Below are 24,095 nucleotides of genomic sequence, written 5' to 3' on the forward strand. Positions count from 1 at the left end.
ATTTTTATTGTTTTTTTTATTGTTTTTTTTTTCTTTTTTATTAACTAAGAAGACTACTGAGTTCTTATGAGAAGAATGGCTCTTAAGAAATTGAAGGTGATACCAAAGGAAGGTTACTTATTACTTTTGGACTTTGATGATGAGGATGATGACATAAAAGTTTCAGAGGAGGCTCTTTCGGAAGGTATAGCATTTCCAGTATTAATTGTGTCCTGCAGTTCATTAGACTTTACCTAGTCACCTGAAATGGAAGAAGTCTTTGTTAAGAGCTTACATATACTTCATTTCTAATTTTACCTATATCTCTCTATTCCTATATACAAGGTTTTGCAGCACATAAACCTACTCTTGGAACTATATCAGCATATGTTGAGAGAGAAGAACTTTCTTGATTTCACCTCAAGAAAAGACGTGAACATTGTTCGTATAATATGTTTGCCAAACATGAATTTATTTCATAAAACCTGCAAATAAATTATTTCCTTTCTTTTTCTATTATATATTTTCCTTATTTACATTTCAAATATTATCCCCGTTTCTAGTTTCCACTCCAAAAAATCTCCTGTCCTCTCCCCTCTCCCCCATCTCCCCAACACACCATCTACCAATTCCTAACCCAGGTATTTCCCCATACTGGGGCATAGGATCTTTACAGGAACAAGTGTCTCTCCTCCCATTGATGCCTGACTAGTCCATCCTCTGCTACATATGAAGCTGGAGTCATATGTCCCATTATTTGTTTTCATTGATTGGTGGTTTAATCCCATGGAATTGTGGGGTACTTGTTAGTTCATGTTGTTTTTTCTTCTAGGGGCCTGCAAACTTCTTAAGCTCCTTAGGTATTTTCTCCAGCTCCATAATTGGGGACCCTGTGCTAAGTCCAAAGGATGTCTGTGAACATCCACTTTTTTATTTGTCAGGCATTAGCAGATCCTCTCAGGAGACAACTATATCATTCTCCTGCACCCAAGCCCTTGTTGGCATCTTCAGTAGTGTCTGGATTTGGTGGTTGTATATGGGATGGATCCCCAAGTGAGGCAGTCTCTGTATTCTTTTATTCTCAGCTCCAATCTTTGTCTCTGTAACTCCCTCCATGATTATTTGGTTCCCCATTCTAAGAAGGAATGGCATATCCACACTTTGGTCTTCTTTCTTCAGTTTCATGGGTTTTGCACATTTTACCTTGGTTATTCTGAGCTTCAGGGATAATATCCACTCATCAATGTGTGAATATCATGTGTGTTTTTTGTGATTGGGTTAACTCTCTTAGGAAGATATCATCCAGATCCATCCATTTGTATAAAAATTTCATGAATTCATTGTTTTTAATAGCTGTGTAGTAATTCATTAAGTAAATGTACCATATTTTCTATATACATTCCTCTAAAGAGAGTCATCTGGGTTCATTTCAGCTTCTTGTTATTATACATAAGGCTGCTATGGACAAAGTGAAGCATGTTTCCTTATTACAAGTTTGAACTTCTGGGTATAACCTTATCAATTTTATGAGGTCCCATTTGTCCATTTTTAATCTTATAGCACAAGACATTGGTGGTATTTTTTTTCAAGAATATTCCCCCTTTGCCCATGTATTCCAGGCTATTCCCCACTTTCTCCTCTATAAGTTTCAGTGTCTCTGGTTTTATGTGCAGTCCCTTGATCGACTTAGACTTGAGCATTGCACAGGGGATGAGAATAGATCAATTTACATTCTACTACATGCTAACTGCCAATTGAACCAACACCATTTGTTGAAAATGCTGTCTCCTTTCCACTAGATGGTTTTAGCTCCTTTGTCAAAGATCAAGTGACTATAGGGTTATTTCTCTAACTTCAGTTCTATTTCATTTATCTACCTGTCTACCACTATACCTGTACCATGTAGTGTTTATCACAATTGCTTTGTAGTGCAGCTTGAGGTCAGGCATGGTGATTCCACAAGAGGTTCTTTTATTGTTGGGAATAGTTGTTCCTATACCAGGTTTTTTGTTGTTGTTGTTGTTGGTTTGTTTTTTTTGTTTGTTTGTTTGTTTGTTTTTATCAAATTCCAGGAGAATTTGTAAATTGCCCTTTCTAACTCAGTAAAGAATTGAGTTGGAATTTTGATGGGGATTGTATTGAATCTATAAACTACTTTTGGCAGAACAGCCATTTTTACTATATTAATCCTTCCAATCCATGAGCATGGGAGTTCATTCCATGTTCTGAGATCTTGTTTCATTTCTTTCTTCAGAGACATGAAGTTTTTATCATATATATCTTTCACTTTCTAAGTTAGAGTCACACCAAGCTATTTTATATTATTTGTGAGTATTGTGAAGGGTGATTTTTCCCTAATTTCTTTCTCATCCTCTTTTTCCTTTGAGTAGAGAAAGGTCACTGATATGTTTGAGTTAATTTTATATTCACCTACTGCACTGAAGTCATATATATGGTTACGATTTCTCTGGTACATTTTTGGGTCACTGATACATGCTATCATATATTCTGGAAATAGTGATATTTTGACTTTTTCCTTTCCAATTTGTATTCATTTGTTTTCCTTTTGTTGTCTAATTGCTCTAGTTAGGACTTCAACTACTATATTCAATAGGTATGAAGAAAGTGGGCAGCCTTGTCTAGTCCCTGATTTTAATGGGATTGTTTCATTTAGTTTAATGTTTCCTACTCGTTTGCTGTCTATTGTTTTTTTTTTTATGTTTAGATATGGGCCTTGAATTCCTGACCTTTCCTGGACTTTTATTATGAATGGGTGTTGTGTTTTGTCAAATGTTTTCTCAGCATCTAATGAGGTGATCATGTTGTTTTCGTCTTTGAGTTTGTTTCTATAGTGGATTAAGTTGACAGATTTCCATATATTAAACCATCCCTGCATTACAGGGATGAAGCCTACTTGACCATGATGGATGATCGTTTTGATGTATTCTTTTATTTGATTTGCAGTGATTTTATTGAGTATTTTTGCTTCGAAATTCATAAGGGAAAATGGTCTGAAGTTTCCTTTCTTCATTGAGTTTTTGTATGGTTTGAATATAATTGTAATCTGGCTTCATAGAACAAATTCAATAGTGTTCCTTCTCTTTTGATTTTGCATAATAGTTTGAAGAGTTTTGGTATTAGGTCTCCATGTGTAAGACCCCGAAGATGGACCTCCTCTCAAGTCCAGTAAAGTCCCGGGATGAGCTGGCCAGCACCCCAATGACTTGAGAGAAATCCACACCTGATGCAAACTGCAAGAGGTTTTATTATCAGCTAGCTAAGGACAAACTCCTTCCACTGTGCAGGGCAGGGGCGTATGACTCTGAGATGTGACAGAAGAAGGTTTTTATTAGCTAGCTGAGGAATTGGGATGAGTTGGGAGGAGAGTTTGGAGGAGTTGGGAAGAGTTGGGAGGAGTGTTCTTCTCTGCCCGGATGTCCTTGGCAAAACTCCAATTTTCGAATCTCTAGCTGTAAGGCTCAGAAACCAAAAGGCTTTTTGGTGGCTGTAGATAACATAGAGTCTCTTTCTGGCTGTATTTTTATAAATCAGGGAAAACAATCTTGGAGAATATCCAGGTGCTTTACCTTCCAGGGAGAAACGCTCTAAGTTGTAGTCTCACATTTCCCACTCCTTCTAGTACATAGTTCTGATCTTATAAGTTAGAAAATTAAACCTCTGGCCCAGCTGCCAAACAAAGCCAACATGAGGTCACAGCTTTAGGATATGTAAGATTGAGAACCTCAGAAGCCCCTTGAATGAGACAAAAGAGCCTCTTGCCAGTGGGAGGAGGGAGGGAGGGAGGTTCCTGTGCAGTGCCCACTGTGCGTGAGCAGTGCCAGGCCAGTGGGCCATGGCAGGCTGGATGCCAGAACTGGGCACATGCTGGAGGTGTGGCAGCAGGGCTTGTGAGAATCATCAGGGAGAGTCCTTTTGATCTGAGTTCAAGTTTGCCAGAATGGTGGCACCAGACCAGGACAGGTACTCCTGTTTGAAATTTATGTGGCACCAAGATGGTTTCTGGTTCGTATGTTTTTTGTTTTTGTGTTTTTGTTTTAGTTTTTTATTGTGTTTCAACATTTCCAAGGCATCTTTTCTGACCAGTTGTAGGTCCTTCAAGTGAGCTAGTGGGAGTTCTGAAAAAGAAACATGAGGGTCAAACATTCCCCCTGCTTCTGTTAAAGGGGGGGGGGTCCCCAGTTGAGGAGTTCGAATGGTGTAAGTTTAAATTTCCCTGTGGTGTTCCATACTCAGAACAAGGTGAAGGGAAAAAGAGCTGCATAATCTTTTCTGCAGGTCTCTAAAACCAATTTAGTCAAGGTTTCTTTTAATGCTCTATTCATGTGTGTTTTTGAGCTTTACTAAAGTTTCTTTTATGAGTGTGGATGACATTGTATTTGGCGTATAAATGTTCAGAATTGGGAATTCATCTTGGCAAATTTTAACATTGATGAATATGAAGTGTCCCTCCTCTTTTTTTTTGATAACTTTGGGTTGAAAGTCGAATTTATTTGATATTAGAATGGCTACTCCAACTTGTTTCTTTGGAACATTTCCTTGGATAATTGTTTTCCAGCCTTTTACTCTAAGGTAATATCTGTATTTGTCCCTGAGATTTGTTTCTAGTATGCTTGGTCTTGCTTACACATCCTGTCCGTTATTCTATGTCTTTTTATTGGTGAATTGTGTCCGCTGATATTATGAGATATTAAGGAAAAGTAGTTGTTGCTTCCTGTTATTTTTGTTGTTAGAGTTGGAATGTGATTCATGTAGCTTTCTTCTTTTAGGTTTGCTTCAAGATCAATTTCTTGGTTTTTCTAGAGTGTAATTTCCCTCCTTATATTGGAGTTTTCCCATTATTACCCACTTGATGGGCTGGATTTGTTCGAGCATATTGTGTAGATATCGTTTTGTTTTCTCAATCTATTGTAAAATTTTTTGATGCGTCTAGTAGCCTTGTCTGGCATTTCTTTTCCCTTAGGGTCTGTATGACATCTGCCCTGGATATTATGGCTTTCATAATCTCTGGGGATAAGTTAGGTATAGTTTTGATAGGATTTCCTTTATAAGTCACTTGACCATTTTCCCTTAGTGCTTTTAATATTCTTCTTTTTCTTTTCTTTTTTTTTTTATTATGCATTTGGAGTTTTGAGTTCTATATGATGGAAGAAATTTCTCTTGTGGTCCAAACTATTTGGAGTTTTGTAGGCTACTTGTATATTCATAGGCAACTCTTTCTTTAGGTTAGGGAAGTTTTCTTCTATAATTTTGTTGAATATATTCACTGTCCCTAAATTTGAAAAACTTACTTGTCATTGATACCTATTATCCTTAAGTTTTGTCATCTCCTTGTGTCCTGGATTTTCTCGGTGTAAATATTTCCTTTCTAAAATCTCTTCCAAAAATTTACATGGAGAGTTTTTCCAGAGAAATTCAAATCGATAGTACTTTATTAACTATTACTTATATAGAATCCTTTCAAATGTTTCTGTTTTCTATTGTTAATACAGTAAAGAGCCCAGCGTTTGATAAAAATGAGAATATATCGCCTCAAGCAGAAGCAGATGAAGATATGGGGTAACATTTTCAATATTTTTTGCCAGCTCAATAGATTACTTCATAAGTAGTGTTTGTATTCCCTTCACTGGAGAAGTAGATTCAGGAAGATAGCAATACAAATCAGACACTGCTATATGTTGAGTTCAAGCCCAGCTTGAGGGCCTTCAGACCTTGTGATAACAAACACATAGCAACTAGTACAATATGACCACCTGCCTGAGATCTTCCAAGATATACACACAAAGAAAAGGAGAAAAATCATGAAAATAAGAGGGGGACCATCTGGCAAGAAGAAGGGTCTCAGCAAGAGTGGGAGACTAATGAATAAACTACTGTGGGTGTAAATGTATGAATTGGTAAAAGTAAAGGATACAAGATCACTTTGATACTCCACCATGTAATATATATATATATATATATATATATATATATATATACATATATATATATACACATATGTATATGTATATATATATATATATATATGACATTTGTTCTTAACCAAACATTATATATTTATTATAAATAATTAAAAGAAAGTTCTTTTTAAAGTTTTGTGTGGGTAAGAAAAATGTCCTACCAGTCCACTATATTTCTTGCATTAATTTTTTATTTTCCTTTCTTCACAGAGATGAAGTAGACAGTATGTTGGATAAATCTGAAGGTATGTGTTTTTGGAGGTATTTGCCTGTTTTTTAAAGAGGTCGGAAGAGGGCATCAGATTTCTAGACTGTATAGCAAAAGGGGACAATTTTAGGGTTCACAGTAATTGTAGTTTCCTTTAAAACACATATGAGATAACTTCTCAGCAAACATTCAGAATGCAAGATTAGCTGAAGATGTAGCTCAGTGGTAAATCACCATTTAAAAGTGATGAGTTTCATCTTCAGTGGCAAAAATAAACAAACAAAAACAAACAAATAAACAAAACAAAACAATAACAATAAAAACCCCAAACAAACCAACAAATGCACCAAATTAACAAAAATCCTACCAAACAAGCAAAACACAGTTATAAGTCTTGCAAATGAAATGTTAGGTTGTCCAGTTTGCCAAATTAACTGCAAATTGTAAAATGAGCAAGAAACCGAGTTTGCTCTTGTAAGGAAACAAGCAAAACCAGCAATAAGCATTTTAGGAGCCTAAACTTAGGCATGATTAGAGAAGAAAAAAAAAAATATACAGTGGCTACCACAAGAGAACAAACCTCTCAGAGGGGCTAGAGAGATGGCTGTTTTGGTAATGTGCTTTCCTTGAAAGTATATAAATTAAGGAGGGGGTCTTAAATCGGCTTTAAAAATGCAGGCTGCAACCCAGTGAAAAGTAGGTGGAGACAGCTTGCTGCTAGCCAGGCTAGTGGCATTGGTGAGCTGCACAATCAGAGAGAACCTGTCTCAAGTTTTAAGTTTGGGCAGTCAGAGGTGGTTCATGCCTTAATCCCAGCAGTTGGTAACCAGGGTGAGGTCCAGGACTACAACCCTGCCTTGAAAAAAAAAAAAAAAAAAAAAAGGAAGTTGGAATGTGATTGAGAATGAAGCAAATGTCTATTTGTCGCCTTCTTATGCATACTTATACTGAAATGTATATGCATCAGTTTTTTACAATACTCTTTATCTGATTTACACAATCCATTAAAATGATGGTTTTTGTCTTTTTGTTTTTTCTCTATGAGGAAATTGTCAATATTAAGAAAGTGTTATAATTTTGTAATCTCCACTGTATAGTACAAATAAACATGTTTCAAGAAAAATGATCAGCACACCTTAAAAGACACAAAGGACAGGGATGGAAAGATGGCTTAGAAATTAAGAGCACTTGTTTTTGGACAGAACCTAGTTTTAGTTCCTAGGACCCACACAATGGCTCAAACCCATTTTTAATTCTATATCCATGGGTTTTGGAATTCTCTTCTAGTTTCTATGTGCACCACACATGCATGTTTATAAATACAAACATGCAAAAACAAATTACTTAAATAAATAAAACAATTGAAAATTACAAACAACAGCACCTTCATCTGAAACAAAGTAGGAGAGTCTTGTTTGGGGTCCGTTTTATTTTAGCTTTCAAGTTAGTATTGTAAACTTGGAAAATGGAAAGCCTCTGGGTAGTAGTGGCAGCTAAAATACTACCTCCTTTTTGCTCTTCAATGACAGACGACTGATTGAGCCTTTCTCACCCTTAGTACACATGTGCAAACACTGCCAATCAGCAAGGGCCTTGGCTGAGATTGTTTTCCGCTATCCAAACCCTGTTACCCAGTATGCTTTGTGGTAGTCATCAAGCCGAGTTCTTGTGGAAGCAAGGTTCTTGAGGAAGCATGGTAGGGAGAAGTCTCAGTAGAGGTAGTCAATTGTCTGTTGAAAGATGATTAATCCTGTTTGAGCTGGGGGCCTGTGTGGGGAAGAAGGTGGAGGGGTGGAGGTGTTACTTTAGGAGTAAGGAGAGGAGGTGACCCTCACTGGACTCAGGAAGGTACTGCTTCCAGGCTCACAATCAACTTTTCCCACTTAGGTCTCTGCTGAGAAAAACAGAGAACTTCGCTAAGGGCAGGGGTTTGAACAGAATTATTTTCTAACAGAAAGCAGGAAGGCCAGGGAATTGGAGACCCTGGAAGTCTTCTTGGGGCTTGGGGAGGTGAGGAGTGAGTAAATTGGAAGTCAGTTAGTGGAGCCAACAGACTAAAACCTTCTTTTAGCTGCTGCTGCCTGCCAGGAATTCATTAAAAACGAACTGAAAACCAGTCTTCATTTACCTCTACCTGTTGTTAAAATGGCAGATTCCCGAAATTTCTATGTATAGGCTCCAATTGCCTCAAAATACAGAGGCTCCTCTCAGCCTCAGAAGTGCTGGGACTTCAGACATAATTCAGGCCAGGTTGTTGTTATTTATTTGTTGTTTTGTTTTAGGACAGTAAGCTCTAACTCTATATCTCAGGATTGTCTGAAACCTCACCTGCAGCTTTGACTGGCCTTGAAACTGAAGTCCCCAGCCTTACAAATGTACCTGGGCCTGAGGAAATATGTGTTCTTTATTTTTTATATTTAAAATTTGTTTGTTTGTTTGTTTGTTTGTTTTTTATTCCATTTTTCCTTGTTGAAGATTGAAACCAGAGCTTCTTGCTGTAGCAGTAACATATTTGTCCAGCCAGAAAAACTTTATATTTTAGATCTGCTTTAGATTTGTATTATGATGAAAAAAATTGAGGAGCTTGGTTATGATAAAAGCAACCATGATTTCATTTGGAGATTGAGATGCAAACACATTTACTCTAATTTATCAAAACCCTAGCAACAATGGGACCAAAATTTAGATCATCGTGTGATTGCATATAAACCCACTTGAAGTCACAGTTAAAGCCATCATATTAGGTGTGTGTGTGTGTGTGTGTGTGTGTGTGTGTGTGTGTGTGTGTGTGTGTGTGTGTGTTTATTTACATTTCAAATATTAGTCATTTCCTGGTTTCACCCCAGAAATTCCCTTTACCATTCCACCCTCCCTCTGCTTCTATGAGCATGTTCCCCCACCCACCAACACCCATGTCCCTGCTCTAGTATTTGCCTACACTGGGACACCAAACTTCACATGACCAAGGACCTCTCCTCTCATTGATGTTTGACAAGGACATCCTCTGCTATGTATTTAGCTGGAGCCATGGGTCCCCCTCTTTGTTTGCTGGCTTCGTCCCTGAGTGCTCTGGGGTGGGGGGCGGTCTGCTTGGTTCATATTATTGTTCTTCCTGTAAGGTTACAAACCCCTTCAGCTCCTTCAGTCCTTCCTCTAACTCCTCCACTGTGGACCCCATAATCAGTCTGATTGTTCTCTGTGAGCATGAGCCTCTGTTTTTGCCAACCTCTGGCAGAGCCCCTAAGGACACAGCCATATTAGGCTCCTTTCAGCAATCATTTGTTGGTATCCACAATAGTGACAGGGTCTGGTGTTTATATATGGGATGGATCCACAGGTGGGGCAGATTCTGAATGGTCTTTCCTTCAGTCTCTGCCCTGCACTTTGTCTCCATATTTCCTCCCAGTAGTATTTTGTTCCCCATTCTGAGAAGGACGGAAACATGCACACTTTTTTCTTCCTTCTTAAGGTTTATGTGGTCTGTGAATTACATTTTGGGTATTCTGAACTTTTAGGATAATATCCACTTATCAGTGAGTGCATACCATATTTTTTTCTTTGGGATTGTGTTACCTCATACAGGATGATATACTTTAGACCTATCCGTTTGCGTGTGAACTTCTTGAAGTCATTTTTTCTTTATGGTCACTATACATTTTTATCACTATTTCTCTATAATACAGCTTGAGGTCAGGGATGATTCCCCCTGAAGTTCTTTTATTGTTGTGAATAGTTTTACAATATCCTGGATTTTCGTTATTCCAAATGATTTTGCATATTGCTCTTTCTATCTTTATAAAAAATTAAGTTTGAATATTGATGGAGAGGGCATGGAATCAGAGCTTACTTTTGGCAAGATAGACATTCTTATTAAATTATTTGGGACACCAATCTATGGCCTTGGGAGATCTTTCCATCTTCTGAGAATTTCAATTTCTTTCTTCAGAGACATGAAGTTCTTGTCCTACAGAACTTTGACTTGCTTTTTTCGTGTCACACCAAGTTATGAGACTATTGTGAAGAGTGTTGCTTCCATAACTTCCTTTTCAGCCTGTTTATCCTTTGAGTAGAGGAAAGCTACTGATCTATTTGAGTTAATTGTATATCCAATCACTTTGCTAAAGTTGTTTCTCAGGCTTAAGGGTACTTTAGTGGATTTTTTTGGGGTCACTAAATATACTATCTTATTACCTATTAATAGTGATATTTTCATTTGTTCTTTTCCAATTTTTAACTTTTTGACCTGTTTTTGTTGTCTATTTAATCTGGCTAGAACTTCTAGTACTATAGTGAATAGGTAGGGAGAGAGTGGGAAGCCTTGCCATATATTAGTGGGATTGCATCAAGTTTCTCTCCATTTATTTTGATGTTGGATCCTGGTTTGCTACTATGTTTAGTTATGGGCCTTGCTTTCTGAATCTATCCAAGACTTTCATCATGAAGGTGTGTTGATTTTTTTTAAATGATTCCTCAGTGTCTAATGAGATAATACTGTGTTTTTTTCCTTGAGATTCTTTACATATTGGATTACATTGATGGATTCCCATATATTGAACCATTCCTGTATCGCTGGGATGAAGCCGCTTGATCATGTAGGATGATCATTTTGATGTGTTCTTGGATTGTGTTTAACAGGATGTTATTGAGTATTTTTGCATCAATATTTATAAGTTAAATTGGTCTGAAGTATCCTGTCTTCATTGGGATTTTGTATGGTTTGGGTATAAGAGTAAATGTGGCTTCATAGAACAAATTAAGTAGTGTTCATTTTCTTTTGTTTTTGCATAATAGATTGAAGATTGTTGGTATTGGTGTTTCATTGAAAGTCTGATAGAAATCTGTACTAAACCCATCAGATACGGGGCTTTTTTTTTTTTTTTGGAGGGGGGAGCTCTTAATGACTGCTTCTATTTCTTTGGGGGTTATGGGAGAGTTTACAGGGTTTATCTCAACCTGATTGAAATTTAGTACCTGACATCTGTCTAGATAATTGTCCAATTCATCCAGATTTTCCACTTTTGCTAAGTTACAGGCTTGTATAGTAGGATCTGATGATTTTTTTGGATTTACTAAGTATCTGTTGTTATGTCTCCCTTTTCATTACTGGTTTTGTTAATGTTGATACTTTCCCTGTGCCCTGTAATTAGTCTGGCTAATGTTTTATCTATCTTCTTGACTTTCTCAAAGGTCCAGCTCCTAGTTTGTTTGATTTTATGTTATAGTTCCTTTGTTTCCACTTGTTTGATTTCAGCCCTGAGTGTGATTATTTCCTGCCTTCAACTCCTCTTGGGTGAATTTCCTTCCTGTTATTCAAGGGGTTTTAGGTGTTCTGTCAACCTACTACTGTATCTTCTCTCCAGTTTCTATTTAGAGGCATTCAGAGCTATGAGATTCCCTTTAACACTGCTTTAGTTGTGTTCCACAACTTTCAGTATGTAGTAACTTCATTTTTTTTAAACTCTAAAAAGTCTTATATTTATTTTTTTTTATTTCTTCTCTACCTGATTTATCACTGACTGGATTTTTGTTCACCTTCTACGTCTACATGGGTTTTCAATTATTTATATTATTATTTCAGATCAGCCTTAGTCCTTGGAGATTAGATAGGATGTATGAGATTATTTGGATATTTTTATATCTGTTGAGGCATGTTTTGTGACTGATTATATTGTTAATTTTGGAGAAGGCGTCATGAGGTGCTGAGCAGAATGGACAATTTTTGTTCTAGAATAAAATGTTCTATAGATATCAACTAATGTATTTGTTTCATAACTTCTGTTAGTTTAACTGTGTCTTTTTTTTAATTTTTCTTTCCAGGATCTTTCCATTGATGAGGGAGGGTTGTTGAAGTCTTCTGCTATTATTGTGTGTGGTGCAATGTGCATTTTGAGCTGTACTAAAGTTTCTTATATGAATATGGATGCCATTGCATTTGGACTATAAATGTTTAGAATTGAAAATTCATCTTGGTAAATTTTAACTTTGATGAATATGAAGTGTCACTCCTTGTCTTTTTTGATAACATTGGGTTGAAAGTCAAATTTATTTGATATTAGAATGGCTACTCCAAATTTGTTTCTTTGGAACATTTGCTTAGAAAATTGTTTTCCAGCCTTTTACTGTGAGGTAATGTCTGTCTTTGTTCCTGAGGTTCGTTTCTGGTATGCTGGGTCTTGCTTACACATCCAGTCTGTTAGTCTATTTCTTTCTAATTGGTGAATAGAATATGGCGATATTAAGAGATACTAAGACAAAGTCTTTGTTTCTTCCTGTTATTTTTGTTGGAACTTTGTTCATGTAGCTATCTTCTTTTAGGTTTACTTCAAGATTAATATCTTGTTTTTGCTAGCATGTGATTTCCCTCCTTATATTGGAGTTTTCCCTTTATTATCCCTTGAAGGGTTTGATTTGTTCAAAGATATTGTGTAAATATTGTTTTTTCACGGAATACCTTGTTTTCTCAATCTATGGTAAAATAGTTTTGCTGCATATTATAGCTTTGGCTCTTATTTCTGCTCTCTTAGTGTCTGTATGATATCTACCGTGGATCTTATGGCTTTCATAGTCTCTGGGGAGAAGTTAGGTGTAATTCTGATAGGAATTCCTGTATATGTTACTTGACCATTTTACCTTACTGCTTTTAATATTCTTTCTTTGTTTTGTGCATTTGGTGCTTTGATTAATATATGATGGCAGGGATTTTTGTTTTTGTTGTTGTTTTTCTGGTCCAAACTATTTGGAGTTCTGCATGCTTCTTGTATGTTCATGGACATCTCTTTCATTAGGTTAGGAAAGGTTTCTTTTATAGTTTTACTGAAGATATTCACTGACCCTATAATTTGGAAATCTTACTTCTCATCTATACCTGTTATCCTTATGATTTTTCTTCTTTTTGTGTACTAGATTTCCTGGATGTACTTAATTTTACTTAGTTTTTAAAATCTGTTTCAAAAACTCAAAACGGGCAGTTTTTCCAAAGAAATTCAAATTGATAGTACTTTATTAACTATTACTAATATGGCATACTTTCAAATGTTTACATTTTCTATTGTCAATACAGTAAATAACCCAGCAATTGGTAAAGATGGATATATATCGCCTCAAGTAAAAGGAGATGAAGACATGGGGTAATATTTTCAATTCTTTTTCTTTTTTTCTTTTTTTTTTTTTTTGCCAGTTCAATAGAGTACTTCAAAAGTAGTGTTTGTGTTACCTTCACTGGAAAAGTAGATTCAGGAAGATCAGCATTTCAATGTCAGATGCTGCTATATGTTAAGTTCAAGCCCAGCTTGGGATCCTTTAGACTTTGTGATCACAAACACATAGGAACTCATACAATAGGACCACCTGCATGTGATATTTGACACACTCAAAGAAAAGGAGAAACATCATAAAAATAAGTAGGGGACTATCTGGGAAAAAAAAGGGTCTCGGCAAGTGTGGGAGAGTTATGAATAAACTCCTTGTGGGGTGTAAACGTATGAATTGTTAAAAGTAAATAATCCAAGTTCAAGTTGGTAGTCCACCACATATTTTATATGCATATGACATTTGTTCCAAACCAAACATTATATATTTATTATAAAAAATTAAAGAAGGTTCTGTGTAAAGTTTTGTGTGTGGTAAAAAAAAATGGCCTACCAGTCTACTATATTTCTTGCTTTAATTTTTTATTGTTCTGTCTTCACAGACATGAAGTAGGCAGTATGTTGGATAAATCTGGAGGTATGTGTTTTAAAAATATTTCCCTGTTTCTTGAAGAGGCCAAACGAGGGAAACAGATCTCTATAGAACCTATAGCATAGGGGGATAATTGTAGGCTTCACAGAAATTATAGTTTTCTTTAAAAAATACACACAGATAACTTCTCATCCAACATTCAAAACTAAAGATTAACTAACGATGTAGCTCAGTGGTAAAGCACCATTAAAAGTTATAAATTTCATCTTCAGTGGTGAAAACAAAAACAAAAACAAAAAACCAGAAAAAAAAAAAACAAACCCAGCAAATTAACAAAAAAAAAAAAAAAAAAAAAAAAGCACCAAAGAAACAAAACACAGCAATAAGCCTAGTAAATGAAATGTCAGTTCGTCCAGTGTGCCAAATTAACTGCAAATTGTAAAGTGAGCAAGAAAACCAATTTGCTGTTGTAAGGAAACAAGCAAAACCACCACTAAGCATTTTAGGAGCCTAAACTTAGGCATGATTAGAGAAATAGAAAAAGAAACCAAACAAACAAAAAACAAACAAACAAAAAATTGCAGTGTCTATAGCAACAGAACAAACCTTGAAGAGAGGCTAGAGAGATGGCTGTTTTAGTAAAATGTTTTCCTTGAAAATAAAAGTGGGGGCCTAGAATCCACTTCTAAAATGCAGGCAGCCAACCAGTGCTGAGTAGGTGGAGACAGCTTGTTGGCTAGCCGAGGTAGTGGCATTGGTTAGCTGCATATTCAGAGAGAACCTATCTCAAGTTTTAAGTTGGGTCAGTCAGTGGTGGCACATGCCTTAATCCCAGACGTTGGGAGGCAGAGGCAGGGAGATTTTTGATTTTGACGCCACCCTGGTATACAGGGTGAGTTCCAGGTTAACCAGAGCTTTTCAGATAAACCCTGACTTGAAAAAAAAAAGAGAAAATGAAAAAGAAATTTGGAATATAATTGAGAATAAAACAGATGTCTATATCTGGCCTCCTTATGCACCCATATACTGAAATGTATACACTCCATTTTTATCCTGAAACTTTTTATGATTTACACAATCCATTAAAATTATGTTTTTTTTGTTGCTGTTTTGTTTGTTTGTTTGTTTGTTTTTCTGTTTCTGGAAATAGACAACATTAACAGAGTCATTTTTTATACTATCCATTATATAGTAAAATTAAACATCTATCGTTAGAAATGATCCAGCACACCTTAAAACACACACAGGATAGGAATGGAAAGATGGCTTAGAAATTAAGAACACTTGTTGCTTTTGTACAGAACCAAGGTTTAGTTCCTAGAACCCAGATAATTCTCAAAATCATTTTTAATTTTAGATCCAGGGATTTTGGCATCCTATTCTAGTTTCTAGGGGAACTAGTCATACATGTTATATAAATACAAACATGCAAAAACACTTTAGTTTAAAAAAAAACAAAAAAAAAACAAACAAAACAAAAAAAAAACAATTTAGAGTTACACAGAACAGCCCCTTCATCTGAAACAAAGTAGGAGAGTCGTCTTTGGAGTTCATTTTATTTTAACTTTCAAGTTAGTATTGCAAACTTAGAAAATGGAAAGCCTCTGGGTAGTAGAGGAAGTTAAAATACTACCCGCTTTTTGAAGCTTTAATCACAGATGATTGAAAGAGCCTCTCTTACCCTTAGTACTCATGTGCAAACACAGCCAATCAGCAATGGGCTTGGCTGAGATTGATTTCCCGCTGTTCAAACCCTATTACCCAGTATGGTGGCTACAAAGAGTTCTTGAGGAAGCAAAATTCTTGAAGAATCATGGTAGGATGAAGTCTCAGTGGAGGTAGTCATTTGTCTGTTGGTTAATCCTGGTTCAGCTAGGGGTCTGGGTGGGGATGAAGGTGGAGTTTTGGAGGTGTTTCTTCAGGAGTAATGAGATTAGGTGACCCTCACTGGACTCAGGAAGTTGCTACTTCCAGGTTCACAATCGACCTTTCCCTCTTAGGCCTCTGCTGAGAAAAACTGAGAACTTCACTGTAAGTGCAAGAGTTTGAACAGACTAGCTCCTAGCAGAAATCAGGAAGGCCAAGGAAATGGAGACCCTGAAAGTATTCTTGGGGCCTGGGGATGTGAGGTGTGAGTAAACTGGACTTCACTTAGTGGATGAAACAGACAAGAACCTCTTCTGTGCAACTGCTTCCCACCAGGAATTTATTAAAATGAAACTGAAAACCAGTCTACATTTTAACGTGTTGTGAAAATGCCACATTGCCGAAATTTCTATATATAGGTTCCAAACTGCCTCAAATACTAGACGCTTCTCTCTGCCTCAGAAGTGCTGGGAATTCAGACATAATTCAGACCAGGCTGTCTTTATTTATTTGTTGTTTTAGTTTAGGAAAGTAAGCTCTAGCTCTATATCTCAGGATTGTCTGAAACCTCAATTGCAGCCTGGACTGGCCTTGTACCTGAAGTCCTCAGCCTCAGAAATGTAATGGGGCCCGAGGAATCATGCCTTCTTTATTTTTTATATCTAAATTTTGGGGGTTTTTATTTTTCATTCCTGAAGATTGAAACCAGAGCTTCTTGCTGTAGCAGTAAAATATTTGTCCAGCCAGGAAGAATTTTATATTTAAGATTTGTCTTAGATTTGTATTGTGATGAAAAAGGTTGAGGAGCTTGGTTGTGATAAGAGCAACTATGATTTTATTTGGAGATTGAGATGCAGACACATTTACTCTAATTTATCAAAAAACTAGCAGGAATGGGAAAAATTTAGATCATCCTGTGATTAGATGTAAACCCACTTGAAGTCACAGTTAAAGCCATCAGAGTGTGTGTGTGTGTGTGTGTGTGTGTGTGTGTATTTATTTACATTTCAAATATCAGCCATTTCCTGGTTTAACCCCAGGAAATCCCTATTCCATTTGACACTTGCTTTGTTTCTATGAGCCTGTTCCCTCACCCACATACTCCACCTCCCTACCCTGGCATTTGCCTACACTGGGGCATGGAGCTTTCACAGGACAAAGGACCTCTCCTCCCACTGATGTCTGACAATACCATCCTCTGCTCTATATGCAGCTAGAGTCATGGGTGCCCCTCTTTGTTTGGTGGCTTAGTCCCTGAGTGCTCTGGACTGTATGCTCGGTTCATATTGTTGTTCTTCCTGTAAGGTTGCAAACCCCTTCAGCTTCTTCAGTTCTTCCTCTAACTGCTCCCCTGGGGACCCCATGATCAGTCTGATTGTTGGCTGTGAGCATCAGCCTCTGTTCTTGCCAAGCCCTGGCAGAGCCTCTCAGGAGACAGTCATATTAGGCTCCTATCAGCAAGCACTTGTTGGTATCCACAATAGTGACTGTGCCTGGTTTCAGTATATGGGATGGATCCAAAGGTTGGACAGAATCTGGATGGTCATTCCTTAAGTCTCTGCCCTGATCTCCACATTTCCTATCAGGAATATTATGTTCCCCATTCTAAGAAGGACTGAAACACCTACACTTTTGTCTTCCTTCTTCTTGAGCTTCATGTGGTCTGTGAATTACATTTTGGGTATTCTGAGCTTTTAGGATAATATCCACTTGTCAGTGAGTGCATACCATGTTTTTTTTTTCCTTTGAGATCACACAGGATGATATATTTAAATCTCTCCATTTCATGAAGGCATTGTCTCTGTACCATTACCATACATTTTTTTAATCACTATTTCTGCATAATACAGCTTAAGTTCAGGGATGATTCCCCCTGAAGTTCTTTTATTGTTGAGAATAGTTTTGGGATATTCTGGAGTTTTGATATTCCGAATGGTTTTGCATATTGCTCTTTCTGTCTCTACGAAGAATTGAGTTTAAATTTTGATGGAGAGTGCATGGAATCTGTAGATTGCTTTTGGGAAGACAGCCATTTTTACTAACTTAATCTATGACCATGGGAGACCTTTCCATCTTCTGAGATTTTTCAGTTTCTTTCTTCAGAGACTTGAAGTTCTTGTCATAGAAATCTTTCACCTGCTTGGTTTGAGTCACATCAAGGAACTATAATTTGTGACTTTTGAAAGGTGTTGTTTCCATAATTGCCTTTCAGCCTGTTTATCTTTTGAGTAGAAGAAAGGTACTGTTTTGTTTGAGTTAATTGTATATCTAGCCACTTTGCTGAAGTTGTTTTTCAGGTTTATGGGTTCTCTGATGGAATTTTTGTGGTCACTTAAGTATACTATTTTATTATCTGCTAATAGTGATATTTTGATTTATTCCTTTCCAATTTTTATTCCTTTGACCAATTTTTGTTTTCTAGTTGCTCTGTCTAGAACTTGTAGTACTATAGTGAATTGGTAGGGAAAGAGTAAGAAGCCTTGTCTAGTCCTGTCTTGTCTTATTTTAGTGGGATTGCATCAAGTTTCTCTCCATTTAATTTGATGTTGGCTTCTGGTTTGCTTCTATATTTAGGTATGTGCTTAAAATTCTTAATCTATCCAAGACTATTATCATGAAGGTTTGTTGATTTTTTTTTCAAATAATTTCTCTTCATCTAATGAGAACTGTGTGTGAATTTGCTTCAATATATGTGTGCGTGTTTCTTTGTGTGTGTCTGTGTGTGTGTGACAGATACATATATATGTATCTGATGAATCCGATTGTTTCATAACTTCTCATTAGTTTCACAGTGTCTCTTTTTCATTTCTTTTTTCCAGGACCTCTCCATTGCTCAGAGTGGGGTGTTGAAGTTTCTCACTATTATTATATGGGGTACAATATGTACTTTGAGTTCTAGTAAAATTTCTTTATGAATTTGGTTGCCCTTGTATTTGGAGCATAGATATTCCGAATTGTGAGTTCATCTTTGATGAATTATCCTTTGATAAGCATGAAGTAACATTACTTACCTTAAAAAACAAAAAAAAAGTACTTTGTGAACCTCCTCTTTTCACAGTAGGCCCTATTGACTACTGAGGCGTTTTTGTAACAGCTTTGAAGGAATTTTAAAAGGAAAAAAAATAGATGTAAACAATTTCACAGTTCCATGTACTCATAGCTAAGTGATATGTATACAAAATTCTATACATGAAACATATTTTCATTGATCCAGTGCTAATTTTATATTAAGTCAGTTTCTTTTCTAGGAGTCTTCTGTGCTTCCTTCTTTATATGGCACAATGCAAAACTGAATTCTTTAATGTAACCCTTATAACTTATTTTTAAATTTTATGTTATGGTTATTGTTTTTTTTTTTCTTTCACGTGTGTATGTGCACAACTAGTGTGTCTTGTACCTGAGGAAGCCAGATGAAGGCATTGAATCCCCTGAAACTGAAGTTATAGGTAGTGAGCCACCTTGTGGGTTTTGGTACTCCAATCTCAGAAATCTGGAAGGGAACCAGTGCTCTTAACTGCTGAATCATCTCTCCAATCCCTTCATTGTTTTTTTTTTTTTCTTTTTATGAAATGAAATATCTAACTGTAAGTGGAAGACAACTTACTAAACAATGAGAGAATGATACTCAGATTCTGAAGTATCTGTTTTAAATTATATGTAACTGAATGCTAAGTGAGCTTTCTCAGAAGACAGTAACTTGTCTTTGAGATATGGTGTCATTATGTAGTTCAGGCTGGCCTGCATTTTCCTATTTAACCTATGCAGTCTTTACACTGGAAATCTCCTGCTTAAGCTTCCAATACTAGGATCATACACAAAAAAAACATCTTACATGGCTTACTAAACAATGATCCTAATACCTATTTTTGGACTTATTTATGTGTATTAGTGTTTTGCTTACAGTTATATATGTGCACCACATGTGTACCTGTTGTTCAGATATCAGTTGATTATTTCAGATACCTGGAACTGGAGTCAGATAGTTGTGAGCCACCATATGAGTGCTAGACACCAAACCTATGTCCTTTGCAAAGAACAGGAAGTACTCTTAACTGCTGAGCCATATCTCTACCCCCATGAAACAATATTATATTTTTAAAAAATAATATTTTGCTTCTTTCAAGTTACCCATTTTACCAAATTATTTTTTTTTCAACTGAAGGATTTGCTCTATTTAGAGGAGGCAGAATAATCATTTAATAATCTGATTTTGTCTAGTACTATGTATGGTGAGAATATTAAACATGTATACCGAAATATAGCTTCATCCTAGTTACTGAAAGCTAACTGTGCATGCTAGAAAGGTACTAAACATTTTCTGAAGCATTACAATTTTCATGAACTGCAGCAGTTACTGATCAAAAGTTCCTACCATAATTTTCTTCAATTGTTTTTTTAAAGGATATGTTCTGAAATATAATTACCAATTCACTTTAGAAATAATTTTATTTTGATTAAAAAAAACTTGGAGATCATTGTTTTAAACATAGATTTTAACATTTTTATCTATTTTTATTTATATAGGTATTTTGCCTATAAGTATGTCTGTGAGTCATATACATATGTACCTGGTGCATGCAGAATTTAGAACAGGGCATCACATCCCCTGGAACTGGAGTTGGAGATATTTGTGCACATTATGTAGGTGCTAGGAATCAAATGCAGGTTTGATTCAGACAGGGTCTCATTTGTAGCTCTGACTGTCCTGGAACTCAGTATGTTGACCAGGTTAACCTGGAACACACAAATATCTCTCTGCCTTTTCCTCCAGAATACTAGGATTAACATGGGAACCAATATGCCCGGCTGCCCTCTTATTTTAATTGAATATTTTAAACAATGGGTCTAACAGTTCCACAGTCAAGTTTGTTCTTTCAGTTGCATCATCTTTTTTTAGATTTGGAAAAGAATTAGCCTTTATTAAAAGTGTTTCCCTATGAAGAATTAAGTATACTTTTGATCCTTTGTTTTGTGCATTTGTTCTTTTGAAAACTGTTCTTGAAGCTCAAAATTATTTTCCTTACAGAAATTAAAATTCAGATAAGATTAGATATTTCTTATCCAAAATACATGGACTGTTTTTTTCTATATTGTGGAACATTTCTGTAGACTTTACAGGTTGAACATCCTTCATCTGAACATACCAAACCCTAAGTATTCTAAAGTATGAAGCATGTTTGTGATATCTATCATTTAATTTTAAGTTTCCATAGCATTATTGAATGAAATTTATCTATATCTATTTTTACTTGAATACATGGAATCATCTATTTTTTCTTCAAAATGACCCTATATTTTTAATATAGATGACATTTATAAGACGCTTCACATAAAGAGAAAATGGATGGAAACTTATGTCAAAGAATCTTTCAAAGGCAGCAACCAGAAATTAGAAAGATTTTGCAAAACGAACGAACGAGAGAGGTAGAGTTGTTATATTTGTAGGGTCAAATGTGTATCATTTTAAAAATTATATGTGGCTGAAGTTTAAAAAAAATTATATCATGTCTGATTCTTTAGTAAAAATGTTTGGCTTTGATTTTGTCTAAACAGTTAACCCTATAACATCATGCCTTCAAGCAAACTAAATCTAATTCATAGAAATCTATGAAAATTTTATTTTCTGCTTTAAGTCAATGTTAATGAGATTTAAATTTTAATTTACATTCATTGTGGAAATACAGAAGTCTTGCACATAGTCTTAGGAATATAATTTATGGATTATTATGTTTAACAATATTCAAAAGGAACAACTACAATTACATATGCAGACAATTTGTATATTTTAGTTGACATGTTTTGCACTGTCTTTACTAAGGCAATGTATGAAAAATAAATTAGAACTTATATTTGGTAGAAAATAATGAAAAAAACCACATTGAAATATAATTAAATTTTGTACATGTATATATATGTGTGTGTGTATGTGTGTGTGTGTGTGTGTGTGTGTTAGGTGTGTGTTGTGTGTGTTTATATTTCTTTAATTTTGAAAAGCTAAAACGTAAATGAAAACCTCTCTGATAATATGTTAGGGGAAAAATCTATAATGATTTCCCATTAGATATTTTATACTGCTATTTTTCTTTTTATAGTATGAAATGTTCAATTGAATTTGTTTTGAGTGTTCTTTTTCATATTGGTATGAAATGTGCCTGCTTTTGTTACTGTGCTTTACAGGAAGAACATCAACAACAAATTTTGTGAGCAGTATATAACTACATTTCAGAAGTCTGATATGGATGTACAGAAATTCAATGAAGAAAAAGAAAAATCACTGGTTGGTACCATAAAAAAACTTAATATTTAACCTAGTATTACTAAGTAGGAATGGAACAACTAGCCTTGAGTTCAGCATATGAAACTAAATTAAGTTCCATTATCTATCTATCCTTGCTTCTGTTCTAGTCTTACTGAGATATAAACTATTGATTGCATACTCTATCAATGAAAACGAATAGGCATTTTATGGTATACCAGATCATAAATTTTCAAGAGGCAGACATTTGCAGAAAGATCAAGAGATGATTACCAGTGACTACAAAAAAAAAAAAAAACACAATATATCAGAGTTCAAAGAAGAGAGAAAGCTTATTTATTGGTTTCACCTGGACTCTGTTGTTTATATTAAAAAACCAACTCAATTTGGTAAATCAGTTCTTACAGTCCTAAATTTAGTAAAGATTTAGTAACAACAGAGGATGGAAACAAACAATCTCAACAGCCCTGGAAGTATTTTCCTGTGGAAGAATATCATATCAGCAAACAATTTTAGATCATGCCTCCATTACTCTACCAATCACTGTAGTCATCATATGGTTTCCAAGTAAGATCTGAGACAACGATAATCATATTAACTATTTTATTTTATTTACTGGTTAATAGTTTGGAAAGTATTCAATTTGAAAGGAACAGCAAATTCATTCTTGCCTCAGAAGGCATTGAGGAACCTGCCATTATGAGTCAGTTCTGGAAAGAGATAGGAACTAAAGATAAATAATAAATACTCCAATTGAAGACAGTTTTTAAACATTGGACTCTGGATGACATTTCAAGGGAAAGTGATCATCCCTGTAAATAAGGAGTCTAAAGACAGAACAGCAGGGTACTTCAAGATTTGTAATTCTGCATATGGCAGCTGGTGAGAGGGAGCCAGTAAAGGAAGAGAACCACTGGTAGAAAGAAAACTACCATGAGTGAAGGAAAGTTTTAAAGAAGAAAAGATCCCTAAATGTGTCATATGCTGCATGTGGGCCCAATAAGATTGATTTACAGGGCTGGAAGATGGTTTAGTTGGTAATCTTTCTCCCGTGTAGGCATGGAGACCCCAGCTTATATTCCCTGCATTGGGATGAATGCCCACACCACCACCACCAACAACAAAATAAACAACAACAAACTAGCAAAACTAAAAACAAACCACCACCACCACAACAAAAAAAAGTTGGTGTGGTTGTGAGCATTTTAAAACAACCAATCTCAGATTTAGTTCAGAGAAAAGAAGATCTCCAGATCTTTGTAGCCACCAGGTGTAGCATAAATGATGAGCTCTAGGTTTAGTGAGATTCTGTCTCTGAAACAGTACTGTGAAATCAAAGATGACACCCAATATTAACCCTTTGTCTCCAAATGTATGCAGGTGCACTTTTTTTAAAGATAAGCATTGCAAATTAGAGGTAATTTTACTTAATTATGATGATTTGAGTGCAAATGTGAGGTAAAAAATTGATCACAGTGAATAAAGGGCAAAACAGGATTGTAGTAGCCCAAGGTGAAAAGGTGTAAAGGGCTTGTCTTAATTTTTTTTTTAAATGCAAATTATCATGGTTGTGTGCAACCCTAAAGAATACAATGAGAACTTTATGTTACTACTTCTATATGTTGCTTGAGATTGGAACCTAGAGAAAACCAATCTAAGCTTCCAAGACTAGGATTTTACCGAGTTCATGTATACATGGTGCATGCCTATAAACATAAGAACTTGAGAGGCTAAGGCCAGTCTGTGCATTATGAAAAACTCTTTCACATTAAAAAAAATTCCTACCCCACAATTGGTAGCATAATTTTATTTCATGTTATTGTAAAAATATACATATATTTAGTCAAAATAGTTGTTAAAATTTTAAATCAGTTGGAAAACTATTCCTTTTAACTTTCATATAGAATTATTTTTGCTCACATAAATGTTTTAGTATTAGATATACATTTAGTGTTTTATTGTTAGACTACCATGCATGTTGCATGGCAGTAACAACAAAAATAAACAGAATTGTTATACTAATGTTTTCCTTTTACATTTGTAGAATAGTTGTCAAAAAGAACAACAAGCATTGAAACTGTCCAAATGTAGTCAGAACCAGACCCTGGAAGCAGTTAAAGATGCATGA

General features: G+C 35.6%; 1 protein-coding gene across 1 annotated transcript; it reads left to right on the forward strand.

The window, feature by feature from the left end:
• Positions 1-75: 75 nt before the first annotated feature.
• Gm21241 (predicted gene, 21241) lies at positions 76-24,095 on the forward strand. Its single transcript, XM_017318704.1, has 6 exons — positions 76-184; positions 5,490-5,556; positions 6,168-6,202; positions 21,018-21,135; positions 21,889-21,976; positions 24,012-24,095. Exons 1-6 carry the CDS (start codon positions 76-78, stop codon positions 24,093-24,095), a joined length of 501 nt encoding a protein of 166 aa, XP_017174193.1.

Source organism: Mus musculus, chromosome Y, assembly GCF_000001635.26.
Source record: "Mus musculus strain C57BL/6J chromosome Y, GRCm38.p6 C57BL/6J".
Classification (NCBI taxonomy): domain Eukaryota; kingdom Metazoa; phylum Chordata; class Mammalia; order Rodentia; family Muridae; genus Mus; species Mus musculus.